This window comes from Canis lupus, chromosome 16 (genome assembly GCF_048164855.1).
Source record: "Canis lupus baileyi chromosome 16, mCanLup2.hap1, whole genome shotgun sequence".
NCBI classification, from domain to species: domain Eukaryota; kingdom Metazoa; phylum Chordata; class Mammalia; order Carnivora; family Canidae; genus Canis; species Canis lupus.
In genome coordinates this window covers 49,262,881-49,278,033 of record NC_132853.1, presented here as the reverse complement: position 1 = coordinate 49,278,033, position 15,153 = coordinate 49,262,881, and the positions used below count along the sequence as shown (strand labels likewise).

The window sequence follows — 15,153 nt, the reverse complement described above, 5'->3', positions numbered from 1 at the left end:
TACATGTTCATGCTCTCTCTCTCAAAAAAAATTTTTAAGAGTGAAACATACATATATATAAAGCAAATGGAAAAGTTTTGAAGTTTTATGGTGAGCTTTTGCTTCAGCCACCAGTATGCAATGACAGGAGATACTAATTGGTTGTCACAACTAAAAGGAAAATCACATGTAATGGGCAGCTTTTCTGAACAGAAATGTTCTCTGATATGAGCCTTTTTTTTTAACTTTTGATAATTCCTATACAGTATACCAGTAGTAAAATCCCATGCAGTAGGATTTAGTTCTGACTTTAGTACTAGCTACCATCTCTTCTCTTGTAGCCTCAGATACCTAGGTACAGAATCTCAGAATGGGACTGCTAAGCAAGTCAGTTCCAGCATACATTAAATGTATATATAAGCAAGGGCAGTAGGGAATCCCTGGTGAATATATTTTTACAAGAGAATAAAAACAAAGGTTAAAGAGCTTAAAAACTTCCAGGGACTTGTCTGCTAGGACAGTGGCTTCCGAGTACCAGTCCATTTGAAGTTTTCATTTGTTCATTACAAAATAAGAAAACAGAAACAGCCTAGAATGTGTGTGAATATAGTTTGGTATATACATGTATGTAAAGGTTAGATAGATTAGGTCTTTCCTGTTTTTTAAATACTAAAATATTCTTATTCTATGACTAATGGTGATAGTAGATGGTAGTTGCACTTAAAAAAAAAAGATTTTTATTGAGAGAGAGCACACAAGCAGAGGAGAGGGAAGAGTGAGAGGGAGAAGCAGACTCCCCACTGAGCAGGGAGCCCAATGCAGGATTCAATCCCAGGACCTTGGAATCATGACCTGAACCAAAGGACTTGCTTGACTGAGCCACCCAGGTGCCAGTAATTGCACTTTAAATTTTCCTACATGACAGGGCACCTGGCTGGCTCAGTTAGTAGAGCATGCAACTCTTAATCCTTGGGGTCGTGAGTTCAAACCCCATGTGGGTGTAGGGCTTACTTTAAGAAATAATAATAATAAGTAAGAAGTAGCAATCCTTTGTTAGTCCCCAATTTTTAAAAAATTTTCATTTGTCTGTATAGTCTTTTAAAGCTGATGATCGAGTATGTATTTAAATAACCTGCATAAGTTTGGAGATGAATATGCAGAAGCATTCTTGTAAAGCTAGTTGCATTTGAGAGATGATATCTAAATATCATTAAGGCCTCATCTCTTAAATTTATAACTGAGGTACCTTATCATTTAGCAAAGGAAAAGGAAATTTTTTATGAATACTTTTCGTTGTTTTACAGTATTAGCAACATTTGGAAATCCTTTGCATTTATTCTTCTGAATTCTAAAAAGGTAATTTTAGACAAACATGATGTCCTTATTAAAAGATGAAAAATTCTTGATACCTCAAATCACCTGTATTAATAGATGACTTCTAAGTAACTTCTTCAAGGAAGCAAATATCAAAAAGGGAAAAAATAGGCAAGATTTGGAACAACATAATTATCTTAAATAGGGCACATATTTCCTTTTTTTAAAGAAGAAATGATGTATTGTCTACTTTACTCATGGCATGAATAACATCTACTGGGAATTTATGCAAATGAGAATTTGATTTTATTAGCAATTGAATTATTTCATTCATTAAAATGTCCAGATCATAACTTAGAGCATGTTCTTGATCTTTAATGCTTAAGAATGTGTTTGAAATGTTTTTCCCAATGAAAATCCCAGCACAGATACATTATCACCAGACTTTCTCCACTGGAAGATCATGGCTTTCTTATGAAGGAGTCTGGGTGAAGTTAAGTGAGTTATAATTGAAGTTGTGGAGGCATTGGCATCGCTGATAAAATTTTAATAGCCAGCTGGGGAAGGAGGGCTTGTAATATTTGCAGGTTTCCACTGTGTAAATAAATATTCCCACCTTGGCCAATTTCAGGCTACCAGCTGCTTAACAACTTGTCTCTTAAAAATACTGCAGTGAGCTCTCCTGGACCCAGGAGATGGCTTCAGCACACCACTTGATGGGGCAAGGTGATGGTGCTCAGGAACAATGGATAGATTTATTACAGCTGCCAAGAAAATGTAATTAGAAAATTCCTCTGTGGACATTAAAGACACAATTATGCTTATGGATGCCATGGTCCTCAAAATAAAGAACATAAGAGCCCCCAGATTTATAGGTCAGTCTGTTAGTTCCAAACAACTTTTTTCTCTCAATTCTTTGGACTCCCTATAGGTATGTTTTTTCTTAGTACTATGTCACCAAGGATGTTATTTCATTAATAATCATTGTTAAGAGAGCTGGAATCCATAGTTTATTTCAAAGTCACCAGATGAAAGTAATGGTTAAAACTCTTCATAATTTGAGAACTGACTTATAGTCCTTAGGATATTGAAGTTAAATTCCTATAAATATAAAGCTTGTAGTTTTTGGGAGAAAATAAAAGTTTTATTAATCTTAAAAATCTGCATATTTTCAAATAGAAAACCAAAATATGTATTTTCAATTGGTCTTGACTCTTTTAAAAGAGCCAATCTTGTACAGAAGTCCACAGACCTCTTCTTCTGTCACCAATTTCCTCTTTTCCTCCTCAGATATAACCTATTTTCTACTTCAATTATCCAATAACTACTTTCTTTCCCCTACTACTTCCCTTCAGAACCTGTCAAGTCCTACTAACCACAGTTAATCCTTAAACAACCCAAAGGCTAGGGGCATGGACCTCTACAGAGTTGAACATCTGAGTAAAACTCGTGACTCCCCAAAAACTTAACTATTAATAACTTCCTATTGACCTGAAGCCTTACCAATAACATAAATAGTCAATTAATGCATATTGTGTCTGGTATATGTATTTATGTAATATATTCTTACAAGAAAGTAAGCTAGAGAAGTTATTCAGAAAGTCATAAGAGATATTTACATTTACAGAACTTGTACTATACAGTACAAGATAGAGTACTATAGTACTATATCTAAAAAAAAAAACTACATGTAAGTGTACCCATGCAATTCAAAGCCAAGTTGTTCAAGGGTCAAATGTAGTAATTTTTGCTTTACTACTTGCAATTCATTTGTACTAAAGTGTGCATTCCAGCCTTGGGATTTTTTAAATCTCTAATTTGTTCACTATGGTTCAAGAATCACTAAGCATTTAATGAAAGCTGAAGCCTGAAAATTTACCAAGCCTTTTTCTACAGCCTAGCCCTAAAGATAAACTGATTTTGTCAAGTTAGGAGAGTACAGAGTTTAGGAGGGAGTGCAACATAAAAGTGGTGGGTATCTTTCCCACGTGACTCCTTCATCCTAGGAAGATCACACAAGGGCCTGGTCTCGTTGAAGCTGCAATAGATATAGTCTGGGAAGCTGCTAGTTCTGTAAGATCTTGGGATCCAATCTGCGTAATTCGAGATCTCTTTATTGGCTGGGATTCCTTTTCTCCATTCCACCATCCTTCCTTCCCACTACACATTCATGTGAAGTCATATATACTGCTTTGGACTTCACATTAAACCTTTCTCAGGGGGAGTGGAATTCCCAAAAGAACATGTGATTCTGTTCTCATTAATGCTATCAGATAGAAAAAAACCAACGCATTATATTCAGCTTTTTTAAGTATAGGAGAAAAAATGAATTTCGATGTGCATATTTTCATAAATGTGTTCAGGCTGTCTCACAATTGATAACATGGGGGAGGTATACACTTCATACATTACATATGTAATAAAACTTACACCCCTGGTAAAAACAAAATAAATTCACTAAATGAATTATGCTTTGTCTTTATAATAAATTATGTACCTGAGCATTTAGTAAAAAAACAGAAGAGATCTTCTCTAATTTTTTTCCCCAAACAGATACATGATCAAAGACCCAAAAAGAACTCAGTTATCCACTTGGTAATTATTAAGTAATCTGTTTCTTTCTGTCTTAGAGAGAAAAATCCCAGATGAAGATTTCATCATCTTAATTGATGGATTAAATGAAGCAGAATTTCACAAACCGGATTATGGGGATACAATTGTATCATTTCTGAGTAAAATGATTGGAAAATTTCCTTCTTGGCTCAAATTAATTGTAACAGTTAGAACCAGTTTACAGGTATGTGTTTGTTTGCTTTGGGACCATAAATTATTTCCCTGGGGGAGTGCTTAAACAGAAAAAATTCTAGATCCTTGTTCCCTTGGTGATGAGTTTTTCTAAACCTCTACTGTGTCCTGGAGCACACAACTAGGAGAGAAGTTTTTTTTTGTTGTTTTGTTTTTTTTTTCTTTTTTTAAAATCTTTTTTATCTTCCATCCTCACTCACTGGTCACTTAATGGCCTGAAAGAAGGACTAGAAATGTGGAACAGAGCCTGCAAAGATAAATGGGCTTAAGGATAAATGACTTTATCCTCTCTGCCATTCTCATTGTAGCTGAGTCAGTATCCCCCATTCATACTTGGTTTGGAATAGTTTCCCAACGTTTTTTTGCCTAACCATAGCCTTGTTTGATGAGCATCAAAGGCTTATACATTATATATCTATCCCACTATTTTAATACAACCACCTGTAATAATTACAGTCTATAGTTTCTCCCTCCTTTTCCCCTCTCCCAGGGACTTAGTAGTATTCCTACATGTTGACCAATTAGCTGTGCTGCCTTCTTTGATCAGAAACTATACTTATAATCCTGGCTATACCACCTTGCAAATGTTTGTTATTAATATCAAAGTAACTTAAAGAATGTGGATGAATCAACATAAATGCATCTTTATGACTGAAAATTACGTAATATACTATTACTGGTCAGTAGCTTGATTGTTAAAGATGAAGGATGAATTAAAAAAACTTCCAGGAACACATTCTCTGACTAGTTTTACTAAATGTTTGCTTAGGAGATGTTATCTTCATTTGTATTTTTAAGTAATGCCATCTACAATTTCAAAAGACATTTTAAGTATGACTTGATGAGCAGATGACTTTAACTTTTCAGCTATGCCAAAGAACAGGAAAAGTGCTATACATATTAATGTACAAAGTTGAAATTTCAGTATTCTCATAAATCAAGACCTGTAATAACTTCCCAGATACTTTATTCACTTCAACTAAGAATTTTCTTATTTTCATTCAGTTCTGACAGTGAAATAATTCATAGGTCTAAAAAAAAAAAAAACACCCTCCTATTTGGTCATTCATTATTTCCACAAACATTTCTTAAGTACTTCAAGTGTGTCAAGCACTTTCTAGGAGCTGAAGATACAACAGTGAACAAGGCAGACTATATCCCTGCCCTCATAAAGCTTATATTCCAGTGAGGAACATAAATAAAAACTAAGTGAAAAATTAAACATATATTAAAATTTTAGGTAGTATCAGTGTTATGAAGACAAATAAAATAGATATAAAAGGATAAATGGAGATGATAGTTATTTTTGATAAGGCAATGGGAAAGCCCTCTCCAAGGAGCCTGGCAAAGTAATGCTATCTGCTTTACATTTTAAGAGATTCCTTTGGCTGCTGGCCATAAAGATCATAAAATGTAAGGGATCAAGAAGAGGAGCAGAAGTACAGGAGAAAGGTGATGGTGACTTACACTAGAGTGGTAATGGTAGAGACCCTGTGATGTGGTCATACTTGAACTATACTTTGAAGGAGAATCAAAAGGACTTAATGATGGGCTGAATGTGGGGTAAGATAGAAGATTCAAAAGTGAAACATGGTGAGCAACTGGGTAAATGCCAGAATGAGGAAAAGAAAAATATCACAAAGACCTGTAATTTGGTAGTAAGTTGGTGGTAATATGGTTTATTGACACAGAAAGGTTTTGTGGCACTGGGCAAAATTCATTAGTTCTGATTTGGTCATGTTAAGTTTGTCTATGCTACATCACAATGTCAATGTCAAGTAGACAGAAGTATGCAATGAGAGCTCAGGGGAGAGGACTAAGCCAGAAACACAGGTTAGGCCTCATCCCCAGATAGATTATATTTAGAACCATGGACCAAAGAAGCTGTTGTAGGGAGTAAGAATGGCTAAAGAAGAGAAAGGAGTAGAGACCCCAGCCCTGAATGCCCTGAGAAATGAAAGAAGAGCCAGCTAAAAAGACTGGTAGGAGTGGCCAGTGTGCTAAGAGTAAAATGAAAGTATTACTGTGGAACTAAGCTACAGAAAATGACTCAGAAGGCATGATCACCTTGTGAAACACTGCTGAGAGGCTGAGGAAGATGAGCCCTGAAACACGATTATTGGTTTTGTCAAGGTAAAGTTTACATAAAACCTTGACAAGAACCATTTCAATGAAGTGATGTGTTTGAAGTCTGATTGCAACAAATAGAGGACGATGGGAAGGAGGAATAAGAGATAAGAAGTAGGGAGGGAGAACTCTTCTGTGAAGTTTCCTAAAAATGGGGACAGAGATTTAGGATAGTAGCTGAGGGGAGGAATTGTGGTGTCATTCATCTATGTGATCCAAAAGAGAAGAAGAAATTGATGCAGAAGAAGGTGGATACTTACAGGACCAAAGTCTGCATGCCGATAAGATAGAATCCAGAGTATAAGTAACCATAAAGCCCTAACACCTTTCCCCAGTATAATTTCCGAGCAGATCACCAAGGTACCAAGCATATTAGAAGTATTCCTCTGGGATAAGGCATCTCCAAAAAGTCTGCATTAAAATGTAGTCATCTTATTAGGAAGGTTAGAAAGGTACGTTTTTATATGACATTGTTTTGAGTCCTTATGCATTTCTCTTACTGAATTGTGCTTTGACTTTATGCCATTGTTAACACTGAGAAAAATGACAACAACTACAAAATTACATGGCATTCCATTTTCTATTTATGTAAGGAGTGTTATTTAGAATATTGACAATTAAATCACTCCTAAAGTACCCTTTATGAAGACCTCTAAAAAATGATCCCAAGTCTCAATATTAAGGAAAAAAATTGTGTCCCATCTGTGCAACATATTTGTTTTAACCTATGGATACTAGTACTTGATCATATTTCCCTCTTTGGCCACTTGGAAGTTTAGAATAAATGTGTGGACCTCATAGTGTATCACAAGAGTTAGGGGAAACTGAAGGTCTTTCTGTCTCTCTCTCTCTCTCCATCTGTTTTAGGAAATTACCAAGCTGCTGCCTTTCCATAGGATTTTTTTGGATCGACTAGAAGAGAATGAAGCCATAGACCAGGACCTGCAGGCTTACATCCTGCACCGGATACACAGCAGCTCAGAGATCCAGAATAACATTTCACTTAATGGCAAAATGGACAATACTACATTTGGCAAACTCAGTTCTCACCTCAAGACCCTCAGTCAGGGGTCCTATCTATACCTGAAACTCACATTTGACCTCATAGAGAAAGGCTATCTAGTGTTAAAGAGCTCTAGCTACAAAGTAGTTCCTGTTTCGCTCTCTGAGGTTTATTTACTCCAGTGCAATATGAAGTTCCCAACCCAGTCTTCCTTTGACCGGGTGATGCCTCTCCTGAATGTGGCAGTAGCCTCTCTACACCCACTGACTGATGAACATATCTTCCAGGCCATCAATGCTGGTAGCATTGAAGGCACCCTAGAATGGGAGGATTTTCAGCAGAGAATGGAGAACCTCTCCATGTTCCTAATCAAGCGCAGAGACATGACTCGTATGTTTGTACATCCTTCTTTTCGAGAATGGCTTATCTGGAGAGAAGAAGGAGAGAAAACCAAATTTCTCTGTGATCCCAGGTAAGCCACAGACCTGTATAATAAGCAATTCTGAGCCTATTTTGTATTAATTGCATGGAGCATGGGTATTGAAAGCCATGAGAAGTGTTCTTCATTGAACATTTCACACGAAGGAAACATCATCTCTGTTTCTTTCAAGACAGGGCTTTAATGAAGTTAATTTATTTTTTCACATTGTTATTTCCGTAAGACTTAAAATCTGTATGGATATTTAGAATACTCTCCTACATTCCTGTACATTCCTAAATAATTTTCTCTGTGCTAGTGAACCCAGGCTATAATTAATTTAGCCCTTTCACAGATTTCCTCAGTGTTCTTCAGATATGAAGAAAGAATTGATAACATTGTTAATCTCTGACTTAGAGTAGAATCATTTTAAAATTGTAATTGCCCCTTTAAAAGCCATACCAATTTTAAAGCCACCAGTGACTAACCCCATTAAAGTCCAGCCAGTGTGATAAGGTTTATGCTGGAAAACAGAATCTTAAACCTCACAGCTACAACGGACTTGAAGAGATCAGGTGGCCTAGCTGCCCTCCCTATAGTTGAATAAGGTGCCATGGTTCCCATTTTACAAATATCCCCTTTTACAAAGGCCTTAAGATGCTAAATCAGTGCTGGAAGTCATCAAGTTAAAAGGTGGGGGAAAGAAGGAAGGACTAGAAAAAGAATGGCAGGGCAGCCTGCATGGCTCAGTGGTTTAGTTCCACCTTCAGCCCAAGGCGTGATCCTGGAGACCCGGGGTGGAATCCCACATGGGGCTCCCTGCATGGAGCCTACTTTTCCCTCTGCCACGTCTCTGCCTTTCTCTCTCTCTCTCTCTCTCTCTCATAAATAAACAAAATCTTAAAAAAAAAAAAAAAAAGAATGGCAAACATGTAGTATGTACCATCACTCCCCTGCCCTGCAACCGTGCATGCCCAGCATTCCTGCCTGATGAGCTTGACTCTGATTTGGTGATCTTTCTCAGCTCAACAAACCAGAGTAGTGTGAAACTGTTTCCTGTTCTCTTGGGTAGAACCTAGATCTCTAGAATCCTAGAGGGGTGTGCTTTCTACTCCATACTATCTTTTTAAAAGAATTATTCCTTTAACAAAGTTGGTGTTTTCAAAAGCAGATATACCTCTGACTTACTGGAAGAAGACACCAACAGCATAGCTGGCCTGAGCAGAGCTTATTCTGGCTCATAAAGAAGAGAGACCAGATGTGACTGTGCCTCTGTCCATGACTTATCAGAGAGACTAAACCTCTCTGATCATGCTGGGGTTTTATTTCTCTCCTGACGTGTTCTTCACCCAGCCTTATTAGACACAACTGTGCTTATGGGCATGCTGCTTAGCCTACTCCATGCCAGTTCGTCAGAAAATTAGTTCCAGATTCTGATAAAGATATTAAGCCAGGCAGTAGATTTTGTGGTATTTTCCCTGAGGTAGAAACTTTTAAAGAAACAAGCTGTAGTGGAAAGAACATGGATTTTTGAGTCATTACTTGCATATAAATCCTGTTTCTTCTAGGAACTGTGACCTTTGGAGAGTTTAGGTTTCTGAGACAATTTTCTTATCTATGTAAAAGAGATAATAATAATTCCTAAAGTTCAGAACTAAATGAGGTCATGTAGTATAATACCTAAAATAGTACAGAATACAAAGAAAGTGTTCAAGGAATGTCCCTCCTTCTCCCCACCTTTGGAGTAATAGACCCTTTAGATACACCTTAACTACATCCTGTAGCTAATTGGATAAGCAGTAGTAGTCTTCTGCTATTAGCATTCAGGGGCACAGATTTTTTTATTGGAGTTCAATTTGCCAACATATAGTATAACATCCAGAGCTCATCTCGTCAAGTAGGGGTGCAAGATTTAAAAAACAAAACAACAACAAACTTGAGTCTGAGTTCTTTGTGAATTATATGGCATTCCCAAGAGTGTTTTACTATAAATCTCACTAGTACTGCTACAATAGTTAATTCATGGAGTTGGCAACCAAATGTTAAATAAAAAGAGACCAATCTAGAATTGCCTCATGAACACTTTGAAATCAGTTTCCAGAGAAACTTTGCTGGTTGATCTGCTCTCTTTCTTCCTGCAACATCTCAGAGAATTGAATGCTGAGATCCAAGGCAGCAGGCTACCACTGAATTAACAGTATCTTTACAACAGATGAAACCTTAGGGACTCTAAAAGGAGAAAATACGGTGTTTTGCAGTCATATCATGACTTTACAGGCTTACCTTCTCAACATGATTTATTAACTAGAAGCATTTTGGCAACAAACTGATACACTGGGACAAGCAAACACTTCTAACTTCAGATGCTATGTAGTCTGTTCCCTGGTGATTGAATAACACATGGAGCTGCTGAGGGATCATCATATATCACTTAATGACACAGAGAGTAAAATAGTAGGACCAGGAGTTATCACAAAAGCTTCCTTACATTTCATTTCAGTTGGAATTCAGCCTTCTACCCAGCACTGTCTGGCACCAGCTTTGTTACTAAAGTATTGATCTCAGAGTTCGAGGCCCCCTGGGTCAATGAGATGGAAATTCACTAAGAATTTAATGCTGTTGGCAAAGCCCAAGCTGGCCTTTCAAAGAAACTGGCTGTAATTGCTTTCCATTTCAGGCAAGTCTGATTAGCAGAACGCTTTCAAAGCAGGGTTTGTCTTTGTGGCCTTCAGCCCCTGCTTCCTGTACATTCCCCATCTGCTCTCCTGTTTCTCCCCATTTTCTTTCTAGAGCATCACATGTATTTCACTAGACCAGAGAGACCAACTCAGTGCCTCTGAAATCACACTGTGTGACCCAGTGCTGACAGGCCTGTCTCAGTATAAGGAGAACTCTTAGAGACAACAGAACATCTCTGCCTCTTCTAGTCCATTTTCCTGGGCTTTCAACACTTTCTTGTTCACCCTGAACTTGCTGACCTTATTAGGGAATTAGACACAGATGAGAATATTCTATCCTGAAGCCAAAAAGTAGTTGATCTTCATCAGAAATAGGCCACCCACAGAGGTACTTCTGTTAAACTGAAGAGAGTCAATAATCTGAAGATGGTGCTGGAAAGAGGAAATAGCTGAGCCAGAGGTCAGTGCTACAACTGAGATAAAGTTTTCCTTATTTTAAATATCAGATGGCCTGTTTCCCAGGATGTCAGAGAACTGACATCCCATAGAGAATGACCTAATGTTGCATAAACATATAACTGTCACAGAAAGAGATGAGTTATAGATGTCTTTTCTCAGTTTGGTAACAGGACTGTGAGGGTGTGTGTGTGGGGGGGTGGGTATCAAGCTATAAGCAAAGCATCACTGAAAAAATTTTTATGACATCAGAATTTCTAAATTTTTGGATTTGCATTCTGGATGAAAAAATGCCTTTTGAAGCCCTGAGAAACCTTAGATCTTACCACCTTATTCTTTCCATTTCCCACTATTCATCACTGTCATATCCTGTCCTACTCTGAAATAAATCTAGTTTATATTTTATTCCCTTGGGCATTGAGATATCAGATTAACTCCCTAATCTTATAAACTAATCTCTGCTATTATACTAATAAGAGGTAGATTGCAAACCCATTTGAAGCAACTTGTGCATTTCAGTAGGCATTTGAGAAAAGAAGTCATCAGTCTTTATTATCTAACCTATTGATGACTTTGATAGTTGAAATTTGAGGCTGGGAGAGTAAACAGTTGGGGGCTGCTGGCCCTGTACTGTTTAATATTTCTTCAGTTGTTAGGCTAGCCCTGCATGAACCCCCACTCTTTTTTGTTTTCTTTCTTCACTATCTTTGTCTTCACAGTATCTAGCCTCTCCTTCCATAGGAACAGCTCACAGATCAACATTTTTATATAGGAATATATATGTAAGATTTTTATCTAAAGATCAGAAGACTCAGCTACCATATTTTTAACTTTGAATAAAACACATGAGGCTTGTGAACTTTTGAGTACTGAGCTGATGTGACCTAATGAAGTTATGATTTGGGACCCTAATTTGGATTGATGTGATTTCCTCAAACTAAGAGAAGCAAACTTTATGGCGGATGAAAAGGGGGAAGAGCTACACAGATCCTGTGGGGGTAGTTGAATACTTACTTGACTCTGTGACTAGAGTTGATATCTTACAATACATGGTCTGTTGAGATCTTTCCTAATTATTTTGGTCATGTTTGTCTATGAATTACACATTGGAGACCTGATGCTCCAAAATGCATGCCACAGAGCAGACTGTCAGAGAAGAAGCAATTTGCCTAAGGCAAAAAGAAGGCATTCCCCTAACACCAATAAAAAAATAAATAAATAAATAAAATAAAATAAAATAAAAAAAGAAAAAAAAAAAAGAAAAGAAAAAAAAAAAAAAAGAAAAAAAAAAGAAGGCATTCCCCTTAAAAAGGAAATCTAACTCTATGCAGAGGACCCGCACAGCCTGGCTTCTTCTAGAACACATGGGTCTGAAATAACCACAGAATGGTAAATTGCAGGGTTAAGGTGATTCTTTTTGTTTGTTTTAATCTAAACATGAGCCTCCAGGAAGGATGATGTTTAACTTTGACCTCTGAAGCACAAATTCTAGGTTACTGCTGATAGCCATTGCAGGCTTCCACAACAGTTAAATTGGGAATAAGTTCTGCTTTCTAAAAGCATTAGGAAAGAAGTCAGCAAAGTGATGGATCATGGGAAGGAAAAAAGGGTCTGGAACTACATCAGCCCTTAGGAGGTTAGAATCACAGCAAGGAAAAAGATGGTATACCAAACATCCTTTACTAGCACTTGACTATTAGTAGAGGATCTTACCTGCCTTGAAATACTAACTTTCTAATCTCTGTGCTGGATCTGCATCTGCTATACTTTTAATTCCTTTCTATCACTGAGGAGAAATTGGTCTTCTGATGTCAAATTTGGATGTGTAATTTTGAAGAAGAGATTTCATTGATGCATAATATTATTAGAGATTTGTCTAATTCGCCAATAATTTTTTTCTTATTATCTAATTCAGTTTCTAACTCCCTATTGGTATCAAGAAAAATGTAGGACTCATATCTGAGGTATTACTCTAGTGACCTAAGGTCATAGTTTTGTGATTTAATGCAAGAGAGAAATTAGATAATATCTAATGTGTATCTTGGACTGTGTCCAGTTTGCCAATTGCATGAATGTCCTTCAACTTTACAAATTTGTTTGTAAATCAGATGGCAGTATAAATCGGGGGACCCACATCTATTAGTCAAATAGGCAAACTGTTCCCATCTTTAAAACTCTTATACCTTTGAAGATGGGCAACATAACACTTTATTTCCTTTTCCAAATCCAAAATTAAGTTTAGAAAAAACTAGTATTCTTACTGTCATAAAAACTCTTATGAAATTTGCTAAGTTAATAAATATACAGAGAAGTATTATGGGTTAGAGAGAGAGCATTGTTTTATGATTTGGAAGGCATACAGAAGAGTCAACTAAAGAAAACACAGAAAGGATTTGTACTCTCTTCTTTTGGTTTTGCTACAAGAAAGTGATAATTGCTTTATATGTTTAAAATTTGTGTGTGTGTGTGTGTGTATGTGTTTGTGTGTGTATATATATAGAGAGAGAAACAGACAGACAGACAGATAGGTACAGATTTCTTTTAAGTGGGTGTGCCCTGAATAGCAAATTCTGAAAATCTGAAATGGAGGGGCAGCCCTGGTGGCTCAGCAGTTTAGTGCCACCTTCAGCCCAAGGCCTGATCCTAGAGACCAAGGATCTAGTCCCATGTCAGGCTCCCTGCTTGGGAGCCTGCTTCTCCCTCTGCCTGTGTCTCTACCTCTCAGTCTCTCTCTCTCTCTCTCTTTCTCTCTCTCTGTCTCTCATGAATAAATAAATAAAATCTTTTTTTAAAAAATCTGAAATGGAGAGAACTAGAGAAAGTGATTAAGGAAAAGTTTTGGTCCTGAAAGTAGCATAGGAAATAGAGGCCAATTTGTCCTATTAATGAGTCTCTCTGAAGCAATACTAGCTGAATGAAAAGATGAGAATCCCAGAGGCTTTCCAAGGTTGTCAAACCAAGATTAATGGCATAGCATTCAGAAGTAGTTATTGCCAACTTAGGGGGACATGACAGGACAAGTTCTTTTTTGTGAGTACAGCAACTTACTCAGCTGTCTCTAGAGACTCAAAAGCAGCTAGATCTCCACATTTGGTAAAGTCAGCATTAATAGCCTTTTATCTTCTCAACCATAAGACCCACAGCTATGAGACATGTATTCACTTCAGCATCAGCATATCCAGTTGGTTCGACCCATTCAAATTTTACTTGTAAGTATTCACTTACTTACTTCCACCCCTACGGACCACACCCTAGGTTCTCACATGAACTGTGTTAGCCTCCTAAGCAGGGAGAGCCTCCCCTCTGTCCATTTTCCAACAGCATCCAAAGTAATTTTTTTTTAAAGCGTAAATCCACACAAATAACCTCCTTCTGAAAAATCATTTAATGGCTACTTCAAAGGCCTGTTATAACAAAGATATCTTCTGCCTACCTTTTTAAATTGAGCTCATTCATTCTCTCTCTTATTCATGATATTCTGGTCATAACTGATCGTCTGCTAATTCCCAGAACTTGATAAGCTCTCTCCCACCTCTGGGCCCTCACACTTAACAATTCCCGCCATCTGGAGCTCACTTTCCCTGGCTCATCACATGGCAAGATCTCTCTCACTCCTCCTTCAGATCTCAGCTTAAAATGCCATCTCCTCAGAGAGACTTCCACTTGGCACCTTATATAAGTAAGTCCGTCCTTGTTTTCTTTATCATAACAACCTATATACTTCCTTTCTAACAGTTGTCACACTATTATTAATTTGTTATGTGTGAACACTTGTTTACATTGTCCATTTTCCCCCCTAGAATGTGAGTGAGTTCATGAGGACAGGAACCTTTTCTATCATGCTCACATTGATCTTCATAGAGATTAATACAGTCAGTACCTGGTACACAGTAAGCACTCAGTAAATATTTTTTTAATGAATTAAATAAACAAAGAAATGATAAGTGGTACTAATTTTAAGATTGCAACTAAAAATATTTGAGAAACTCTTCTGACAATTCAAGAGACAGTGTCTTTTATTCACTCTGTCACTATGTGTCAGGAATAAGTGAAGTCATGCATTTCAGCAAGGATTCAAGGAACAGTTATTAAATTATTTTCAAGACTGTGTTAAAGACTGCAGAGGATACAAATGTAAGTTAGATTTGTCTACCAGGACTTAACAGGTTAGTTGTTTTAACAGATACATTTATAACTAGCTATAAATCAAGGGAGAGTGCTATGTTAGAAGTATAAACAATAAGCTGAGCAATAGGGGGGAGGAAGAGAGAAGTGATAAATCTTCAGTGCCTGCTGTTATTGTTTTAAATTGTGACAATTCAATGGAGTCATAGCTCTTTTGCTTCATGAATCCCTGCCAACTGCCTAAAGAC

The 15,153-nt window shown here is 37.2% G+C and overlaps 1 protein-coding gene across 14 annotated transcripts in view; it reads left to right on the top strand.

Annotated features, from left to right (window-relative positions):
- TANC2 (tetratricopeptide repeat, ankyrin repeat and coiled-coil containing 2) overlaps window positions 1-15,153 on the top strand; it is a 369,328-nt gene that overhangs the window by 298,786 nt on the left and 55,389 nt on the right. For all 14 annotated transcript variants that reach the window (XM_072781222.1, XM_072781217.1, XM_072781218.1 and 11 more), the window contains 2 exons: window positions 3,924-4,090; window positions 7,093-7,700. In XM_072781222.1, the coding sequence (XP_072637323.1) occupies window positions 3,924-4,090; window positions 7,093-7,700 (775 nt within the window). The remainder of the gene's footprint in view (window positions 1-3,923; window positions 4,091-7,092; window positions 7,701-15,153) is intronic.